The sequence below is a fragment of the Aedes albopictus genome, chromosome 2 (genome assembly GCF_035046485.1).
Source record: "Aedes albopictus strain Foshan chromosome 2, AalbF5, whole genome shotgun sequence".
NCBI classification, from domain to species: Eukaryota; Metazoa; Arthropoda; class Insecta; order Diptera; family Culicidae; genus Aedes; species Aedes albopictus.
The window spans coordinates 4,429,927-4,451,115 of record NC_085137.1 but is presented as its reverse complement, the minus strand read 5'-3'; the positions used below and the strand labels follow the sequence as shown (position 1 = coordinate 4,451,115).

The 21,189-nt window shown below is 37.1% G+C and overlaps 1 protein-coding gene across 1 annotated transcript in view; it reads left to right on the top strand.

Annotated features, from left to right (window-relative positions):
• Window positions 1-19,053, top strand: part of LOC134283906 (gamma-aminobutyric acid type B receptor subunit 2-like) — a 32,809-nt gene extending 13,756 nt beyond the window's left edge. Inside the window, exons 6-7 of the mRNA XM_062849032.1 lie at window positions 16,770-17,314; window positions 17,369-19,053. Coding sequence (XP_062705016.1) covers window positions 16,770-17,314; window positions 17,369-19,046 — 2,223 coding nt within the window. The 3' untranslated portion in view covers window positions 19,047-19,053. The remainder of the gene's footprint in view (window positions 1-16,769; window positions 17,315-17,368) is intronic.
• Window positions 19,054-21,189: the final 2,136 nt, after the last annotated feature.

Here is a 21,189-nt window from a genome sequence, read left to right as displayed (position 1 = left end):
ATTCTCCGAGTAGATTATTGAGCGATCAACAGATAAAACTCGATTGATAGCAAGGGGAATACAGCTTTTGCCCTTCAACTTGCTCTAGAGGTAGGCTTAGAGCAGCTCGTGATACTCGTTTAAGAATGCTCATAGCCATATGTTAATATGTTGGATCCGTGCCTGGTAATGATAGGTTGCAACCTGCGTTAGAACGAGACGTGGACGTTCAAAAGTGTCTCTGTTCAACAGAGCGTGATGTAGCTCAAATCCCAACCAAGATCAGGTTTTCTCTGTACTGTAAACTTCGTCCAGTTCCTGACCGGATGTAGTGTAAATAACCCGTAAATTGGTGACACGGGAGTACTCATCACCTGTTAAAGATTGCTGGTCTACAACCAAAAGTAGTTTGTAAGGGCTCGATAGTAATAGCAGTCTGATAATACATAGTAAAGTAGAAAGTAGAAAGACTCCAGAAATAGATATCATAGGAACTCTATAAAAGTGGCACAGACTATATAATCTTCCAGTTACTGTTATTGTGAGTTTATTAAGTTTAGATCAAAGCTGAGACGAGATTCGCGAAAAGAGAAAAAGTAACGTCAAGTGTAGCTCAAATTCAGCTGTCACGAAATGTCAGTTGTTGCTCGTTGGTTTTGTGACCAAAAACAAGGATCTTTTTCTAATTTTTTTTAGAGAGGAGGAGGAGGATGTGTGGAGTGTAATGCATAATAAGCAACATGTCTTTAGCTTATTTTAGAGTGTTGCCCCCAATCACTAACGAACCGAAAACAGCCTTTTCCAAGTAACGCCTAACGCCCTGCTGTCAGCGCGTTGTCAACCAGAACAAGGTTGGCCATGACTTTTCCTTTTTCTTCGGTTGGCCGTCGGACGCACCGGACGCATCGTTGCTTGCTGCAGCAGACCACCCGTGGGTCAAAGCCCGACTTGCTCAGAACCTAAGAAACAAAACTAGCTAAATAGTAGTTTCTTAAGTTGAAGTTTGCTTAAGAGTCGTTGGAGCCCAAGCTTGAGCCACTTTTATACAGCGTAAATGTTTGTTGGAAAGTCTCTTTCGGCAGAAATTTCTTCAAAACACAATTTCTATAGAGTTTTACTAACACATTCATTTAGGAAATCAAATTTTAATTGCGCTATGGACTGCACTAAGTACTATAAAAAAAAACTAGGCACTCCATCTTTATCAGGCATATCACTAGGAATCCTTCTATAAATATTATCAGGAATTTCTCCAGAAAATTCACCAGAAAACTTTTAAAGAATTTTATATTAAGGTGAATCATCAAGAAATCCCATTGAAATTTTGCATACAAACATTAGAGGCACAAATCTGACGAACGAAGCCTCAATCCAAGCCGCACTCGTTAATCCTGGCTTTGGTCACTTGCAAAAAGGGGCAGGTTTTTCAAATTGAAGGTATTTGTTCACGATTTTTTATGATTGGTGCTCTTGAAAGCTTGAGTAGGGGTCCAAGTCGGTCGTTATGGCAGCTATATTTGTATTTTCTGATGTTTCTCCCTAAGGGAACTCATAACCAACATATCCTTGGGTCTCCAACTAGTCTAGTGGTTAGGGCTATGGATCGCCAGTCCGAAGACGGCGGGTACGATTTCCGTTCCAGTCGGGAAATTTTTTTCGACTCCCTGGGCTTAGTGTATCATTGTACTTGTCTCACAATTCATTAGAAAAAATCTCAAATTTACAGAAACTGCACGGCAGTGGCGTAGCAAGGGGGGTGCGGAGGGTGCGGTCCGCACCGGGCCCCGGGTTCAGAGGGCCTCCAAATCAAAGAAAGTTACTAAACACTAGTTTTAATAAAGTTCTTAAAAAAGCGAAAGTTTACAGATCTGCTGATAGGTATGTAGGGGCCCCTTCGAGATTATCAATAGTTTTTGGAATGGAGCACACAGATGGCTAATTTGTAGTCCTATTATTAACAATTGTAAATGTGCACACTTTATTCAAGTAGTTTAGTTAGTTTAGTTTTGATTAGTTTGATGATTACTCTCTTTACCTGCAGGGGCCCCAAAATACAAAAAAAGTGCAAGAAATCACAATTGAATTTTACGAAATTCAATACTGATATGGAAGTAAAATTCATGAACATTATCAAAACGTCCCTGATATCCTAACCACAGGACCAAACATAGCTGTTAACATAGCTTAGAAAATTCAGGGGCCCCATTTATGAAAATTAAGATCTGAACACATGTCACGTCAAAACCATAATAACAATAGTTAGTCGGTTATTTTTGCTCTCGTATAAAAAATAAGTGCAATCAACGTATTCCAACTTTTTCATCAAGTATTTCTTTCCAAGTATTCCTTGAAGGGTTTCTGCAGGAATTCCTTCGGGCAAGGTAAATACTTACCTTGCCTTCGGGAATATCTTTTATAATTTAACTAACAGTTACTTCAAAGAGTTCTACAAAAATTCCTGTAAGATTAACTTCAGAACTTTTTTCAGTGATTGCTTCAGAAATTTTTCTACGCATTGATTCAGGAATACTTATAATGATACCTGCAAGCTTTTCTTCAGGAACTTTTCAAGAAATCCTTCAGGAATTGCTTCATGATTTTTTTAGGCATTTCTACAACCATTCGTCCAGAAATACTTCTTCGAATTCCTTCATAAAGTCCTTCTAGGATTGTTTCATGAAGTCTATCAAGGAATCCATTAGATAACCCTTAAGGAATTTCTCCAAGGATTCCTTTAGATTTAGAGGTTTCTCCAAGAAGATACAGGAATTTTTGGAGGAATTTTTAAAGGAATCTTTGGAGAATCGTCTAGATGAATTCCAAGATGTATTTGGAGTGAATCATGATTTTGAGGTATGTATCTTTGATGACATCCTTGAAGGATTACTACAGTATTATGAAGTAGTACTAGAAGTACTAGGAATACTTTGAGGATTTACGTAAAGGATTCCTGAAGAAATTTTGAAATCAAGCGGATTTTTAGAAGAACTTATGATTAAATACTAGGCCGTCCCTTATTTTGCAAAAATTAGAAATGTTATAAGTTCGTTAGTGGAAAATGATAGTTTTAGCTAAGAAATGATCGTGTCAAAATTTAAAGTCTGTATCTCAAGGCTAAGTGGTCCCTCAAGGGGCCTAAATTTGTCAAAAATGGTATGGGACCAAAAAAACATGAAATTTTTATCGATGAAAAAATACGCTAATCTACTAAAACCGGTGATTTCAGGACCCTTATGGGCCAAAAATGTGATTAGATTTGCGATATCTCTACTCGTTTCCAAGTTATTGACAAAAAACAACCGAAAAATCAGCATTTTTGACCATTTTTTTAGATTCCGAAGGAAACTATTTTGTTCAATTACTCAAAAACGAGTAGAGATATCCCAATTCTAAGCACATTTTCGGCCCTTAAGGGTCCTAAAATCACCGGTTTTAGTAGAATAGCGTATCGATAAAAATTTCATGTTTTTTGGTGCCATACCATTTTAGACAACTTTAGGCCCCTTGAGGAACCACTTAGCCTTGAGATACGGACTTCAAATTTTGACACGATCATTTCTTAGCTATAACTATCATTTTCCACTAACAAACTTATAAAATTTCCCATTTTTGCAAAATAAGGGCGGGCTATTAAATACCTAGATTATCTCTCACAAAATCAATGGCGGAAGCCTAAAAGAATTCCTCTCAAATTCTTTGGAGCAAATTAAAAAATAATAAGACTTCCTATATAAAGCCTGCGCACTTTAGAATCGGTACACTTTCAACCGGCTGCAGATCAAAAACGGTTTAACCTAGAAAAAAATGTTGTAAGAAGCAAATGAAGCTTTTTTATTGTATTTTGTAGGAAAAATATGAAAAATTCAGTTTTTATTTCTTCAAGATAAAATTTTGACCTGATTGTGAAATTCATGCCATTTCATTCTGCACAAACCAATGATCGTCAACATTTGCAAATTTCACAGCTTTCGGGCTGATATTTCCACAAAAAACGAAATTATATTCATCAAAGATATGCTCAAAATAAGTTACGACATTAAACTCTTGACAAATATGGTTCACAAGACCATAATAAACTTATAGCCTTATTTTCCATACGCTATATTCAAAACATAATTTTACTCAAAGAATTTTTTTGTGAAAAAATATTTCTTGGGATCGTTTTTTTGGATTTACAATTCCCCAATTCAAGTGGCCCAACTTAATTCATATCGAAACCTTGATTATTTCTGGAATTACTATCAGTTTTCCCTCACAGTAGTCGGAAATTAACAGTTATAAGGCTAACTCCCCATAATAAGCCTAGAATAAGATAGTTTTCATGGATAAAACACTGAAAACCATATAGATTATGGAACTATAGATGTGATTCTATGATCACAAATAAAAAACTTTTGAGTTGATTCAGTTTTATTTAAAGAAATCGTTAGATATTTCACGCCATCAAAACACATCCAATGCATTTCGTCAGCAATAGTCCACACAGCTTTCGAGCCACGATTATTTATATTGTTCCGCATCAAATCATTGGTTTCTTGTATACCAACACTTTTCGTTTAGTATCCTTCCCGAATGCGTATTTGTCGAACTAAAGTTTATGCGAAAACAACTTTTTTGACCTTAAATATCTATGCAAGCTTTCGATTTTCCATAAATCCCTTCAAACAAAGGCTTACCATAGCTATATTGCAAATTTTAAAACACTCATGGGATATTTTACCTCCCTAAATCAACAATCATAATACCATCAACTATTCTATACTGCGTAATTGGTGGGTTTGGTAATTATATATTCCTACACAAATCTTGAATCTGACAATGATTGGTTTTTGCTCAATGTGTGCAGAAAAAACTGGCACTATTTACGAATTCAGATCAATAGTTCATCTAAAAATATAAAAACAGCAAATTTTATAATTTTCTTACAAACTACAATAGATAAGCTTCAATTGCTTCTAACAGCACTTTTTTCCAAGTGACACCGTTTTTGAGCGGCAGCCGGTTGAAAGTGTACCGATTCTAAAGTGCGCAAGCCTTATTGCCTTGGAGGAATTACTGTAGGAACCCTTTGGGGATGAATGTGTTCATCCTTGTAGGGATATCTGAAGGAAAACTTTGAGAAATCCCTGAACGAATCTTTGTAACGTAGGTTGAAAAAATCCTTGAAAAAAAAATATTAAATCTTCGCTGGAGTTTCTTAAAGTATTCTTTAACGAATTCTAAAAGAGGACTTGAAAAAATCGCCAAAGGAATCTTTGGACGATTTCCTACAGCAATTGTTGGAGGAATTTTTGAACAAATCCCTGCAGGTATAACTAAAGGGCTAAATGACTTCAAAAAAAACTTTTTGAAGTATTGCAAATGAAATTTTGTAAAAATTTCTTTAAAAAAATCTCGATGAAAGTCTTAATGGATTCCTCTGGAAAATTTCTAAAGTGATTATATGGGGTAGCCCTAAAGGAATCGTTTGTGGAAATTTTTAAGATACTTTTTATGGAACTCTTGGGAATATATATTATTAAAGGAGGAGTTTCTGAAGCAATCGCTGTAGCAACTTTCGAAGGAAATCTTTTAAGAAAACGTAGAAGTAAATGCTAGATTAATCGTAAAAAATATCCAAGATAGAATTCGTGGAGTAGAATACCTAAAGGATTCATTGAAAGAATCCCAGTAGAATTTCTTGGAAGAATTTCTGTGAGAATTCTTGGAGAAATTTTTACATTTTTTCATTACATTTTTTGAACTATTTCATCAAAAATTTCTTATGTATCTTTTTCAGTAATTACTTTGAAAATTCGTGCAGCAATTCGTTAAAAAATATCTTTAAAAAATATTTAGAAATCCCTTCAGCAACTACTCTGAAAATTTCCTTCGGAAATACCTTTTTATGTATTTTTTTCTGAATTTATTCTACATTAATTTAGAAAATTTCTTTGGCAATTCTTTTGAAAACTGTCTCAGCTATTATGTCGAAAACTGAGCTCGCTATTCCATTTGGCAAAAAAATAGTTTTTTTTTTATCTCCGTTAGAAGTCTCATTGCAAATTTCTGCAGCAATTCTTTTGAGAAATTGTTAAGCAATTCCTTTGGAAACTTCTCTAATCAATTCTCGGAAATGCTGCAGCAATGGCTTTGCGGAATTCTTCAGATTTTTATTGCTATGGAAATTTCATCAGAAATTTCGTATGCAACTTTTTGCCTTTTTTGACAAATCGTTTGAAAAATCCACTGCTAATTACTTTGGGAATAACTTCTGGAAACTTCTTTGCCAATTCCTACGGAAATTGATTGGCTTATTAATTTGGCATTTACTTTGGAAATTAATTTGGCGATTATGTTTGTTATTTTTTTGAAGAATGTTTTTGAAAACTGTTACGGCGATTTCTTCGGAATTTGATTCGGTAACTCTTTTGTCAATTTCTCGAAATTGATTTGGGAAATTATGTGTGAAAATGTCTACAGCACTACTTTTCGAAATTCTTTATGCAATTACTTTGAAAATTTATCAGGGAAATCCTACGGGATAAGTATTGTCGGAAGTTTATTGAAAGATACATTGATTGATTGATTGATTTGTCTTTATTAAAGAGACTTTCAGCCCTTGGCTGGTTCGTCTCTATCCTAAACTTGAAAGTTACAATTATATTTGCAATTCTTTCAATAGTTCCTTAGAAATTCATTCGACAGGTACTTTGAAAATTTCTTAGTCAATTTGTGTGTACATTTAAGTGGCATTTTTTTGAAAACTTCTTCGGTAATTCCTCAGAAAATTTCTTTGGAAATTCCTCTGGAAATTTATTTTGATAATTACTTACGAAACTCCTTCGGTTATCATGTTTGAAGTTATATGAGATATACTCTTGTGAATTAAAAAAAAACAAGAATTTACAACGAAGAAAATCTCAAAGGAAATACCTAAAGCATTTCCATAAAAATAAGGTGATTACCAGAGAAATGCACAAAGCAATTTCTAAAAATGTTTTGCGATATTTTAATAGAATTTCTTACAGGAACTTCTGTGAGAATTCTTGAAAGAATTCTTATATTTCTTTTTTTTTTGGAATTTCTAAAGAAACAGTTGCTGAATCCAGGGTTCCTGATTTCCACTTTTCATCTTCTTCCACATTCGAATACAGTCAACAATTGTCGCTTTAGTTTGTGTGTTTGCTTGTCAGCGACGACAGCAAACTCCGGCGAACGGTGGGAAGCCACACTTGGAATTTAAACATTCGTCCACATTCGCATCGCAAGCGATCGAGCGGTGATGCGATTCGTGAGGGATATTGAGCATACGAATTTTTGAATTTTTCAAAAAGTGTTCATTATTTTCTTTGCTAATCTAGCATTTCAACAACAATACACTAAAAATGTATGCATTACATGCAGAAATTGTCTTCTTGTTATGATAATAGCCGCTTCGATCGCTCACCAGCATTCGTCACCATGCGTCATTCATTCATTCGCTTGCAATCCAAACTGCGACGATCGGCAATGAATATCCATGTTAAGCAGCTTGCGCTTCGCTTCCCACTGATGATGGGGTTGCGTGTTTGATCACGACAATCCGTTTGTTGCATCTTTCTCAATTTACTTCAGCAAAGAGGAGTGAATATGAATGGAGCGAGGTGAATATACCGATCCTTGGCTGAATCCTTGAATGGCTTTTTGGACATTTTTTTTAGCATTTCTTGCAAAACACTCAAAGCATCCTCTGGAAGAATTCCTATACAATTTCTTGGAGGAACTAGTGTAAGAATCTTCGAAAAAAATCTTGCAGGAGTAATTATACAAATACATGAAGAAATCCTTGCTCCCGAAAGATTTCTTGTACAAAATTATTTTTCAAAATATCTGGGGAAATCAGTTTAAGCATGAAATAAATTTAGGAAATTCTAAGAGAATAATTGAATAAATTGTGAAAGAATCTTTCGAGAAATTGCAAGACCATTTATTTAATGAACTACTGAAGACACCTTTGGAAAATTTCTGAAGAAAGTTTAGGAGCAATTTCTAAAAGCCTCTTTGAAGAAATTCCTTCAGAACTTTGAATAAAACCTTGGAAAGATTCCTAAAGCAATCCCTGAAAAAAGCAGCAAAGGCGGATAACAAAATGAAAACAAGTTCTGTTACCTGGTTATCATTCGTTTGATAATTGACTTTGTTATCATTTAGGTTGAATTAAGAGCCAACATAACAAAAATGATAACTCAAATTTACTCCACGAATACCAAAATGATAAGAAGTTAAGTTATCATTATGTTCAAGTTGATAACTAATTGTGTTATACAATATTTTATTCAATATTACATTTAGTTATCAACATGAAAAAATACAGCTGATTGATAACAGGTTTTGTTATCATTGGGTTATCATTCCGAGCTATTTTATCGACGAAAATAGTAAAAATCTACTTTACCGACATGACTAGCAGTTGAAAAAAGTTTCTTATAACAATAACCCATGTTTTCAACTATTGCGCCCAGTAGGTCTTGAACCCTGATCGAGTGATTATCGGTCGCAGCCGATAGCCGCTATACCAACGGGACTCAGTGAGAGGGAGAGTGGTTGAAGGCTACGCTTTCGTACTGCAGTCGCATTGAAGATGGAAAGCGGAATCTATTTTTAGATTCGAGATCCGCCAAACCCTCAGTTCTGGGAAAGCTTTGAAATGTGCGTTTGAAACTGATAACATATTTTGTTATTATTTAGTATTTTTATGTTATCGTGATAGACCAAAATTATTGATAACTAAATTTGTTATCATCTGATTATCATCAATTGGAAAAGATGATAACAAAAATAACAAGATGATAATACCGATAACATAGTTTATTATCAAAGTGATATCACTTAGTTATCCGCCTTTGCTCGGGAATCCCACAAGTAATCCTCGGTAGAATCGTTGAAAAAAATATTAATTAAATTAAACAAGAAGGAGTTTCTAACAGGCTTCTTGAAGAAATTCTCAAATAATCTTTTGATAATTTTTAAAGGGCTAGGCATTCTAGAATTCCTGCAGAAAGTGGCAAACAGTCTTAAGAGGCATGAATAATAACAAAAATTGCGTAATCAATCGGTGTCGTAATCGCTTTGTTTTCGAATACGATGAGTTCGGGATTGTAAGATTACTAAGAGAATGTTGACCCTACCAGGAATTCTCAGTCAATTTTCTAACGATTTTTTGGAGGAATTTCTAGAGGAATCATTAATAAATCCTTGAAAAATGTTTGACTGAGATGCTTTATGGAAACTTAATAATTTTCCAAAAGGTTTCTCGAAAGAGTTTTGATGGAGTCTTTTAAAAAATCGCAAACATTATGGAGTCTTACAAAAAATCGAAATCTTCAAAGGAGTTTCCAGAGGAATGCTAGCAAAGATTCCTGAAAGAATCCTTGGGAAAACTCCTAGTGTGCATGAATATTAATGAATTCGTTGGAGGAATTCCAGAAGGATTTTTCAAAAGGATTCCTTCAGAACAGAAGTTCTTCTGAGAATTTTCTTAGAGGAACTTCTGTAGGAATCCTTGGAGAGTGTTTTTTTTTTAATTGTTATCCAATGGACTCTTTAGAAATTTCCTGGAGGAATTCTAGAATAAATCTTTTATTAAAACCTCAGAGAAACTTCTTGAAAATTCTTTACAGAAATTTTTCGAATAAAAGCGTTGCATTAATTTTTAAAGGAATCCTTGAAAAAAAAAAGATGAAGAAATCTTCAAAAGAACGCCAAGATGAACGATGAATGCTTGAGGAAATGCTAAGATTTTTTTTCGAGAAATCTCTAAAAGAGTTACGTGAGGGAATATTTGAGAAACCCTTGAAGAATCTATGGAGAAATACTTAACTTCTGTTGAAATCAAAATTTGGAGGATCTCCTGAAAGAAACCACGGAAGAATGTTTAAAGAAATTCTAGAAGAAGGACTTCCGGAATTCTGATGTAACTTCTTGGAAGAATATATGGTTCAAAAAAAATCATAGGAGTATTTTTTGTAATAATTTTTCCTGGAATTTCTTGAGAATTATATGTACATTATTGATAAAATCCCAGGTGGACTACCCTTCCGTCAGTCAGTTGGCCACCACTGCCAGCAGATGCTAAAGCAGAGTACAAAAGTCTTTCAACGTTTTGTACAAAACACAACAGCGCGATCATTCGAGAGTAAAATGTATAGATTTATCATTGTAAAATATGTACATCGGTAATTTTCATGAGGGCCCAGTAATCTGGTTCCGCACCGGGCCTCCAAATTGCTAGCTACGCCACTGCTGCACGGGTAGTTCCTTCAGGAATTTGATTTTCTTCTGCATAAGAAATTTCTCCAAGTATTTGTCAGTACTTTATCCAAGCATTTTATTGAAAAATTCTGAAAAAATTGCACAAGAAATTCATTCAAACTTCTCACAAGAAATTTTGCCAGAGGTCTCTCTAGAAATGTCATCATAAATGTTTTTAAGATTTTTTTTTTCAAAGTTAGCATTTTCTCCAAATTTCACACAACAAATTCCTTTGGGGACATGACTATAAATTGCGCCATAGATTCCACTAGATTTTTTTTTCCAAAAAATCACTAGAAACTTCAGCAAACTAATCCGCAGAGGAGACTTTTTGAATTTCTTGCAGCTTCACTGTACACCGGCTCAAAATTCAGGATTTATCAGCCAGATGTCAATAGACACTGAGCCGATGAGCAACAATAGATCTGGCCACTTCCGGATATTCCAGAACCTATTCCCCAGAGGACACTTCCAGAATTGAATCCAACTCCAAAGTTCTACAGTTCAAAATTCGTGATTTTGACATTGGTTCCAGGATTTTTTTTTTCGAGAAAGTTCTCCAGGAATTGATCAAAAATTTCTCCAGGAATATTACCAGCAATTCTTAAAAAAATCATAAGAAGAAACTGCCAAAAGTGCACCGAAAATGTCTCTAAAAATTGTAGAAGGAATTCCTCCAAGAATTTTCCTAGAAATTGCTCTAGGTATTTCTAGAAATTTGGCTGCCAGTTTTTTCTAAAAATTCCACAAAAAAAATAATCGAGTTTAATAAATTCTGCTGTGGATTTTGCTAAAACTCTCTTCAAAAACTCACAAGGAATTTCATTCGGAATATCACTAAAAATTCTCCCAGGGATTCAACTAGAAATTTCTCCAAGTATCCCACCAGGAATTATTTATTAGAACGTCCTCACTAGAAGATCGACCAGAAATTGCCACAGAAACTCCATTAGAATTTTTACAAGGCGTTGCTGAGTGATTTCACCAACAGTTTCTTCTCAAATTCCATTAACCCTCTAATACCCAATCCCGCCTTTAGACGGGGTATAATTTGAGCATTTTTGTAATTTTTGTTTCGTGGAAAATAATTTTTTTTTATATTTTTGACTGATATTTAGGACTGTTCTGTACATCTCAAAATGGTTTTTGGTGTATTTTAAAGCGTATTTACTTTTTTTAAAAATCATTGAAAAATTGATGTTTTAGTCACCTTTCAGAACTCATTGTTTATTTTGCATTGTATCGCTACAATTAACATATTTTAAATTTTTCCCAAATCATTCTATCCTTGTTTAATAGTTTAAGGGAATCGAATACACTCTAAAAATATTTTCCTTAAAATTACACGGAAAATAAAATTTTCTGTGAAATTTTTTTTAAATAATTATATTTCAACAATAATCATAAAATCTCAAAATGTTTTCATGTCAAAAAATCCGTTCCCCAAATTGGCTTCCAGGAAAAATATAAAAGTTTGAGGATGTTCAAAAATAAAAATTAGAAAAATCAAAAACTGAAATTCACGAAATCGAGAATTAAACAGAATCATCTTCCAAAACATGTTTAAATCGATTTTAGATGACGAAAAATGATATTTAGATCAAAATCAAAAATTTGGGTATTAGAGGGTTAAAAATTATTCAGGAATTTCGCTACAAATTGCATGATAAAGTCCTCCAGAAGTTTGATTCCGGAAATTTACCATAAACCCAAGAAGCAGTACAAGCTGAATAGCAGTTTTTTTAAGCTTAAGCAAACAAGAGTCGTTTGTTCCATTCTTATACAGCGTAAATGTTAATTGGGAATTCCATTGCAATTGTACTAGAAGTACATTCAGAAACTTCACAAAAAATATCTTAGATTTCACTAAAAACTCTTTCAAACTTATTTGTATTTATTCAAACAGGTGTATAACAACATTTGTTACAATATGCTTTCTAACAAAAAATTTAAGAAGATTTTCGCAAAATTTTGAGGTGGATGTTTCCGGAATCTAGAAAAGCATTTTTACAGAATCCTGAGAAAGAATCATCTAGAATCCTTAAGAGAAATCCCCTAGAATTATGAGAATTGTCCCACAATCTTGAGGAGGATTCTCACAATAACCCAGAATCCAGATGATGATTCTGTCAGAATCTTGAATAGGATTATCACATAATCCAGCGAAGTATGCACCCAGAACCCTAGTATAGAATATAATCCCAGAAACTTGAATAAGATTCCCACAGATTCTGGGGATCGATTCTCACAGAAATCTTTGGATGCTTCTTTCAGAATCTAGAAGAGTATGATTCCAGAATCCACTGGAATCTTGAAGATGATTCTTACAGAATCTTGAGGAAGGTTCTCACGGAATCCTGAGGCTCCCACGGAAATCTGAGTAGGATTCTCATAATAACCTGAACAGGATTCTCATAGAATTCTGATGGGGATGCTGCCAGTGGAGGAATCTGCCAGATCCTTGAAGAGAATTCTCACAGAACCTGAGGAAGGTTCTCCCAGAATCCTTAGGTGGATTCTTTCAGAAGTATGCTCCCAGAATTCTAAGGAGGACGATACCAGAATCATGAAGAAGGTGCTTATAGAATCCTAGGCAAGACTCTCACAGAATCCTTAGAAGGATTCTTTCAGAATCCTGAGGAAGATGATACCAGACTCATGAAGAGTTTGTTTTTTTTTTATTTCTTCGTATTTGTGAATTTTCAGTTAATGCTAATTCTTCACAGAATCATGAAGAGGATTATTTCAGAAACATGAGGAGAATTCACACAATCATTAAGATGATTTTCTCAGGATCTTGAGCAGAATTCTCTCACAAACCTCAGAAGGATTCTCACGCAACATTCTCACAGAATGGTACACGTTCTATCACAGCCGCTGTTACAAGAATCATTGTAATAAAATTACAAAACCTGTAAAAAATTGGTTTTTCTCATCTAGTCGGGGGAGTTTTCAGAAGCGTTGGGCATTTCAGAGCGTTTTAGGGGGTTTCAGAGGGTAGCAAGGAGCTTACAAGCGAGCTTCAGAGGAAATCCAGAGGCGTTTCAAGGCGTTTCAGAAGACTTAGCGGGCTTCACAGATTTTCAGATGAGCTTCAGTAGATTTAGAACGTTATGAGAGGTGTTTCAAGAATGTTTAAAGGCATCACGAGGTTTCAGAGTTTAAGAGCGTTTCAAGAGATTCCAGAAACCTTCACTGAAGTTTAAAGGGCTTAACAGGTTTTTAGGTAAACTTCATTAGATTTCTGAGGGTTCTCAGAGGCGCTCCAAGGCATTTCAAAGCATTACAGGGCGTTCCAGGGAGTATCAGAAGGGCATTATGTGACCTAACTTGCTTTCAACTGAGCTGTGGAGGACTTCAGCGATGTTTATTCAAGCCGTTTTAGGGTATATTAAGGCATTTCAGGCAGTTTTGGGAATACTCACTTGCTTCTATCTCAGTCCAGAAGCGTGCTATCAAAAAATGATGTTTGAAGGGCTTTTAGTTTGTAGTTTAATCTAAAAGTTTTCCGAATAAAGTAAAAGTCGCAGACGCATACCAAAGTTGTGAGAGAGCTGTGAGTACGAGGTGAGTAAAATTCATGTAATTTATACTCACGCTATACTCACAGTTCTCTCATGGTTTTGGGATGCGTCTGCGACCTTTACTTTATTCGACAAACTTTTAGATTAAACTACAATCTAAAAGCCCTTCAAACATCATTTTTTGATAGCACGCTTCTGGACTGAGATAGAAGCAAGTGAGTATAACTTTTCCCAAGTGAGTATTCCCAACACTGATTTCAGGTGGTTTCAGAGCGGTTTTCAGGGGTTTTAATTTAATGTTAAAGTTTTAATGAGTCTTAGGCGTTTCAAGTGTTTAAGTATGTAGGTTCCTGCACACTTAGAAAAAATGACGGATTACGGTAAAATTTTACCGTAATCTCAACAGCTGAACGTACGGTAAAAAGTTCGGTGATTTTTCAAACCACCGAACGTACCGCGAATCGCAGGAAAATGCATCTGTCAAAATTACCGGAACGTTCGGTACTTTTTACAAATTTACCGTAAAAATCGCAGAACGTTCGGTATGTTTGTTTACAAATGAATTCTCAATATCACTGAACGTACGGTAAATTTTACAAATTTACGGCGATTTTATGCGAGCACAAAAAAACAATATTTTCATAAGAAACGTCGATGATGGGAATGAATACATGACCTTCTGATCAGGAACCACACTTGCTGCCACTGTACAAGAGAGTCTTGCTTGGAGATGATGCGCAAATTCTAATAGAACTGATGCTCGAAGCTGCCAGCGTGGCTGTCAAACGGATTTTACAGTAGTACGGTAAAATAGTCCCATCACCGATCTGTTTGGTAAAATATTCACAGGTCTCCTGTAAGTTTGTCTGATTTCACCGGTTCTTCGGTGATTTCTTAGATTTCACCGATTTCCTCCTGCAATTTCATCGATTTCGCCGTAATACTGTAGTTTGCTTGTTTACAGACCAGTTTCGGTGATTTTTTTCACCGAATACTGTAATTTATTCTAAGTGTGTGGGGACAAAAGAGGGCTTCTCAAGCTGTCAGGGGGATTTTAGGGGGCTTTCAGACAGAACTACTCTCTAAGTTTATCAACAGAAGAACTTGTGAGCTAACTTCATGTTTAGGCGTAGTTAGGCATTTCAGGGCGGTTTTGGGCGTTTCAGGAAAGTTTTGAAGAACTTCACTGGCGTGTATGCAGGCAAACCTAAAAGAGATGCCAAAGGCGTTTTAGGAGGTTTGAGGACATTTCAAGTGGTTTAAGGGGGGCTTCACAAGGTTTTCTGGTGAGCTTACGGGGCGTTTTCAGAGGCGTTCCAAGACATTTTAAGGCATTTAACTGCCTTTTTTGGGGTTCAGAAGAGTTTCAGGTTGTTTCAAGGGATTTCAGAGGATTCCCTAAAGCTATAAAACCTATTAATTTTAGGTAAACTTCAAGGGGATTTCGGGGGGTTGGGTGTTTCAAAGGCGATTTTAGGTATTTCAAAGCTTTTCAGGGCTTTCCAAGTCTATCATAAGGGCTGCAGAGAGTTTCCATGGGTCTTAGAGATGTTTTTAAACGTATTAAAGGGTTTTTGATGGGTTCCTGTGGTATTGGGGGGCTTCTCAGGTTTTCATGGTCGCTTCAGGGGGATTTCAAGAAAGTTTCAGACAGAACTACTCTCCTAGGTAATCTACATAGAACTTGCTAGCTGCGCCAATTAGGACCTTGTGTTTAACTGTGTATACAAATCCCTATACAGTCAGGTTTTTTTTACGCGGTTTTGATTTACGCGGCCGCGTAAATGAAAACTCCATACAAAAAAAAATTTCATCGTCTTATTTTTGCATGATTCGTCGAGAAATGGTGAGACTTTTTTTACGCGGTTTTTCGAAATTTGAACTGAGTTTTTTTTTACGCGGTACGTATTCCCCGCGTAAAAAAACCTGACTGTATGTACTTATATTTTTGACATTCCCAATACTAAACTTTTTGAACCTAATATGCACTCATGCTTGACTGGGTCATCGCAATCGTTTTCTCAGATCAAGACTTTTTTGATTCCACTTCGGGTCCTGAGCAACTGTGCGAAATTTGAGCACAATCGGTTGCGTCGACACTTTGCTCATTGCAATTTAAATTTGAATGGTATTTTCTATGAAAAATCATACTGTTTTGCATTTTTCCCATAAGTTGGTTTGAAACTATCTAACCTAATGTTGAAGTATAGCCTATAATATCCTGGAAAACTTTGTCGAAGACTGCAAAGTGATCTGATGCTTGTAAAAAAGTTATATTCGACAAACAGCATGCATGTGTTTCAACTGTAACATGTAAAGGAATAACAATGATAACAAAATCACGCTGTTTCTGCCAGCCTTGTCAGCACTAGAACTCTTTTGATAAGCATCAGATCCCTTCGTGGTCTTCGGGAAAGTTTTTCAGCAAATCTAAGGCTACGATTTAACATTATCGGTTCTATACACAGATAAAAATAATGAGATTTACACGTCATGTAAACTTCATTTTAGTCATGTAAACTTAGTGTTATGATGGTTTACATGATATATCATGTAAATTTGTGTTATATGTCATGTAAACTCTCAGAGTCATGCTGAATTACATGACATATAATGGAAGTTTACATGATATTTCATGAACTTTACATGATATGTCATGTAAACTTCTATGATATCCCACGCTCCAATAATGTGCATCATATGTCACAGAATTTCACACTCTTTTTTCGATCTGTGTGGTTTTAGAAAAATTTTACCTCTTATGAGAAAAATGTAAAAAAGTACGTTTTCCCATGTAAAATCCCATTGAAACTTCAAACGCGATGCGCAAATTGTAGACCTAACCGATCGTGCCCAAATTTTGCACCCCGAATGGGACCTAAAAAGCATTGGTCTGATAAGATACGATCAATATTTCCATTTTCTCATATAACGGATGACGCACTCTAACTCATACGCTCTTGAACGATTACTTTAAATATTCTCTTTCCCCAGACAAACGACATTTTCCTCCGCAAGCTAGCTGAAATGAACGTGACCGAACCGGTATCCCAATTCGCTCCCCAAACCTACGACGCGGTATGGGCGATCGCGTTGGCCCTCCGCGGCGCAGAACGAACGTGGACACAGGTGGCCCACCGGAACCGTACCCGATTGGCTCATTACGACTACACGCGGTTCGACATCGCCAAAGAACTGCTCAGCCAGTTCGACAGTCTGAAGTTCAACGGAATCTCCGGGCCGGTTTCGTTCGACGGAGCTGATCGCGTGGGAACCACTTCGTTCCATCAGATCCAAGGCGGACGGCTGCAGCTCATTGCGTTCTACTATCCGAAGAACAATTCGTTAGATTTCGGTTGCCCCAAGTGCGGTATGGTGGAGTGGGAATCCGGCCAGGTACCGATCGCGAAGCGAAGTTTGAGGCTTCGAGTTGATACCATTTCACCGTTGGCGTTCTACATGGTGGTGGTGTTGTCCGTGGTGGGAATTGGAATCTCGCTGTTGTTTCTTGGATTGAATCTACACTTCAGGAAACTCAAGTAAGAAGTATTTATTTACTGGAAACATGGTTCTAATGTTTGTCTTAATTCCAGAGCGATCAAACTGTCCAGCCCAAAGCTGAGCACGATCACTGTTACCGGGTGTATACTAGTCTACATGGCCACGATCCTACTGGGACTCGATCACTCAACGCTACCGTGGTCATCGGTGACCTTCTCGTCGATCTGCATGGCCAGAATCTACTTTCTGTCGGCTGGTTTCTCACTCGCATTCGGATCCATGTTTGCCAAGACATTTCGAGTCTATCGACTGTTCACGCACAGCGCGGGGGGACTCTGCAAGGATAAGATCTTGAGGGATACTCAGTTGATCTCGGTGATCGGTGCATTGCTGCTGCTGGATGCCTGCGTTGTGTCATTTTGGATGGCTGCGGATCCAATGGAGCGACACTTACACAATCTGTCACTGGAGATCAGTGCTACCGACAGGACCGTGGTTTTCCTGCCACAAGTCGAACTGTGTCGATCGAGGCATTACGAGAGTTGGCTGGGAACGTTGTACGCCTACAAAGGTCTCCTGTTGCTCGTGGGTGTCTACATGGCATGGCAGACTCGGAATGTGAAAATTCCAGCCTTGAACGATTCTCAGTATATTGGAATTTCAGTGTACAGCGTAGTGATCACCAGCGCTAGCGTTGTAGTCCTAGCCAACTTGTTGTACGAGAAAGTAACCTTGGCGTTCGTGATCACGGCAGGTTTCATTCTGATCTCAACGACGGCAACGCTCTGTCTACTGTTTCTTCCGAAGCTGAAGGATATCTTCGATAAGGGTGAAGTGTACGATCCAGTTATCCACAGTATGGGGCTCAAAGTGGAATGTAATACCCGAAGATTTGTGCTGGATGATCGCAGGGAGCTGCAGTTCCGAGTGGAGGTTCAAAATCGAGTGTACAAGAAAGAGATCGAGATGCTAGATGCGGAAATCGTTCGGTTGGAAAAACTCCTCAACGAAAAGTCTTCCAGATCTTCGTCGCGATCATCTGATCCGAATGTGAAACCCCTGGAAATGTCGGACCCCAGTACGACCAGTGGACTGCCAATGCTGCTACTGTCCGTGCTGCCCCCGATCATACCACGTGCGAGTTGGCCTTCCGTCGATCCTATGCTATCACCAATGAAACGAAACGTGACCTTCAGCTCTCAGCCGCGGATTGAACTGGGCCGCGATCGAATAGGCTTATCTGGATATCGATCTTCGAGTATAGAGGAAGGTGGAGGAGGCGTGCTAAACCGAATCTGGAACCTGTTTGGACCGCGAATGCGCAATACTGCGTCTGTTTCAACGCTTGGAGGTTTGAACCTAGGCACAGTCTTGCCTTCGAAGCTTACGATCTTTGCGGAAGTGGACGCCGAAGATGAAGTGTCATCTATGAGTGATCGTAGACGATCGGATGTTTTTACTATTAACCAAACATCCGTCGAAGATCTACGCTTGACCGGGTCCGAACCGAAAGTGAACTTCATGTTGCCTCCTGTTGTAGCGAATCGACGATCCTCGATCGTACCAACCCTTCGGGAGAGGATCAAGGGTTCCCCGAGATTTCCCCACAGGGTTTGCCCGACCAGCAGCATGTCGGAATTGGCAGGTGATCGGGCTAAGATCGGGTTTCTAACGGTAAAAAGCTGCGAGGTTTTACAGCGTAACAATAATGACCCCAAATCAAAGTGGAAATCGATGGATTCTTTCTCGAAGAATGTCGAACAGTGTTGAGTTTTGAGTGGTGACAATGTAGGACCAATAACTCGTATATAACTCGGTTAACATTAGCTGATAGATGGTTGCAACTGAGTGCTGTGTTCCATAGAAAGCAATAAAATAAAATCGAATCAATGGTAGTTTGTGTGAATGGAATTTATTAATCATAATAATCAAAGAAGAGTGGTTATTTCTTGTGCACATATCCGAACAAATTTTATTCCACTTTTTATTTAGTTTTTAAGATTAGGTTTCTTAATACAAAACTGGGCCAGTCTTGTTTTCAGTAGGTCAGTTCCATTTTCACTAATTTGTTTTACTTTCTGAAATTACACGTTGTTACGCCAGGCAGATGAACGGGCCAATTTATGCCTGTCTTGTTCGGATGTCCGTTTTGACAGCTTAATAGATAATTCAGGTGCATGATCCAGTTCAGCACCAGTTGGGATTTTAAAAAGCAAAGCGATAAGAGCTAGTGTTCACAAATCACATTTCTTGAGCCATGACGGGTATTTATAAATACACAAGCTTCTGTTCAGGGTTAGTTGAGGAATCAGTTGAAAAACGTGAATTAGTTTATGTTTTTGCTTTGAGATAACGCTAAATTTCCAAAAGGATTTTTTGTTTTTCGACTTCTATGACACATGCTGTTGACCTTTGGTAATTTGAGGACTGTTAAATTTAAAAACGGAGAAATATATATATAAAGGCTAGAAAAAAGCGTTGTTCAAATTCAACCATCAGGATGAATTTCAACACAGCAGTATGGTATTGGCACCGAAACAGTTTTTAAATTTGTTAGACATTCCAATAATAGGAAGCAATCAGTGAAGCACTAGCTTGAACGTAGTGAGCTTGATTTTTGTATGATGAGAAGATCAATTCTCCATTTCTGGAATGAAATGGTGCAAACAGAGTGGGTATTATGATTTCTTATCTAATTTGATGCTGTTGCTGAAACAGCATCAAATTAGTCAAGAAATCATAATAACCACGCTGTTTGCACCATTTCAACGGCGTAGCCAGCTTTTTCTTTTTTTTTCTGGTTCACTCTCCTAAACAAACACGAGAAAGAGCGGGATGAAACCAGGGGCGAATGGCTCCTCACTCCATCCCTCTCTTTATCGTGTTTGTTTAGGAGAGTGAGCAAGAAAAACCCTAATGAATCCACCTGTGGTGGTGTTGGTGGCGCCTTTCTCGTACCTTCGAAAACACATTTTAACAAAACTCAAGTGACATGGTGATGAATTCTGCACTTTCTTATGTTTAACAAAAATCCATGGCACCATAAATTATATTTGGCTTTTGATATTTGAGCCTCAAGGAGAAACATCAGAGAAAACCAATATGGCTGCCACAATGGCCGACTTGGACCCCTACTCATGTTTTCAAGAGCACCAATCTTGAAAATTCGTAAAGAAATGCGCTCGATTTGGAATAGCTGCCTCTTTTTGCAAGTGAGCAAAGCCAGGATAAACAAGTGCGGCTTGATTCGAGGCTTCGTTCGTTAGATTTGTGCCTCTGAAGTTTGTTTGCAAAATTGCAATGGGATTTGTTGATGTTTCACCTAAAACTACTAGAAAAAGCTGCCATTTTGAATTTTGAGCCGCCATTTAGGATTAAGTCAGCAATTATGGAAATTCTGGTCGCCATTTTTGGACTCCAGACTTCTTCGTACCACATATACCCTAAAACTCCATGAAAACGCCGTCATATTGACTTTTAGGCCGCCATCTTGGGTACCAAATATACGCACATCATATGGCTTTGAAACCTAAAAATCCATTAAATAGCTGACATCTTGAGTTTTGAGTCACCATCTTGGAATTTAGACCGCCATCTTGAATATTCTGGTTGCCATTTTTGGTCTCCAGACATCTTCCCGATACCCAATACACCCAAAGGTTTTGGAGCCCAAAACTCCATTAAACAACCATTATCTTGAATTTTCAGACGCCATTTTGTAAATTTTGGTCGCCATTTTTCGACTCCTGACGTCTTCCTCATACCAAATATATCAATAAAACATGCACAGATCGAAAAAAAAATGTAAAATTGTGTGACATATGATGCACATGATTGGAGCGTGGGATATCACAGAAGTTTACATGACATATCATGTAAATGTCATAAAATATCAAGTAAACTTACATTATAT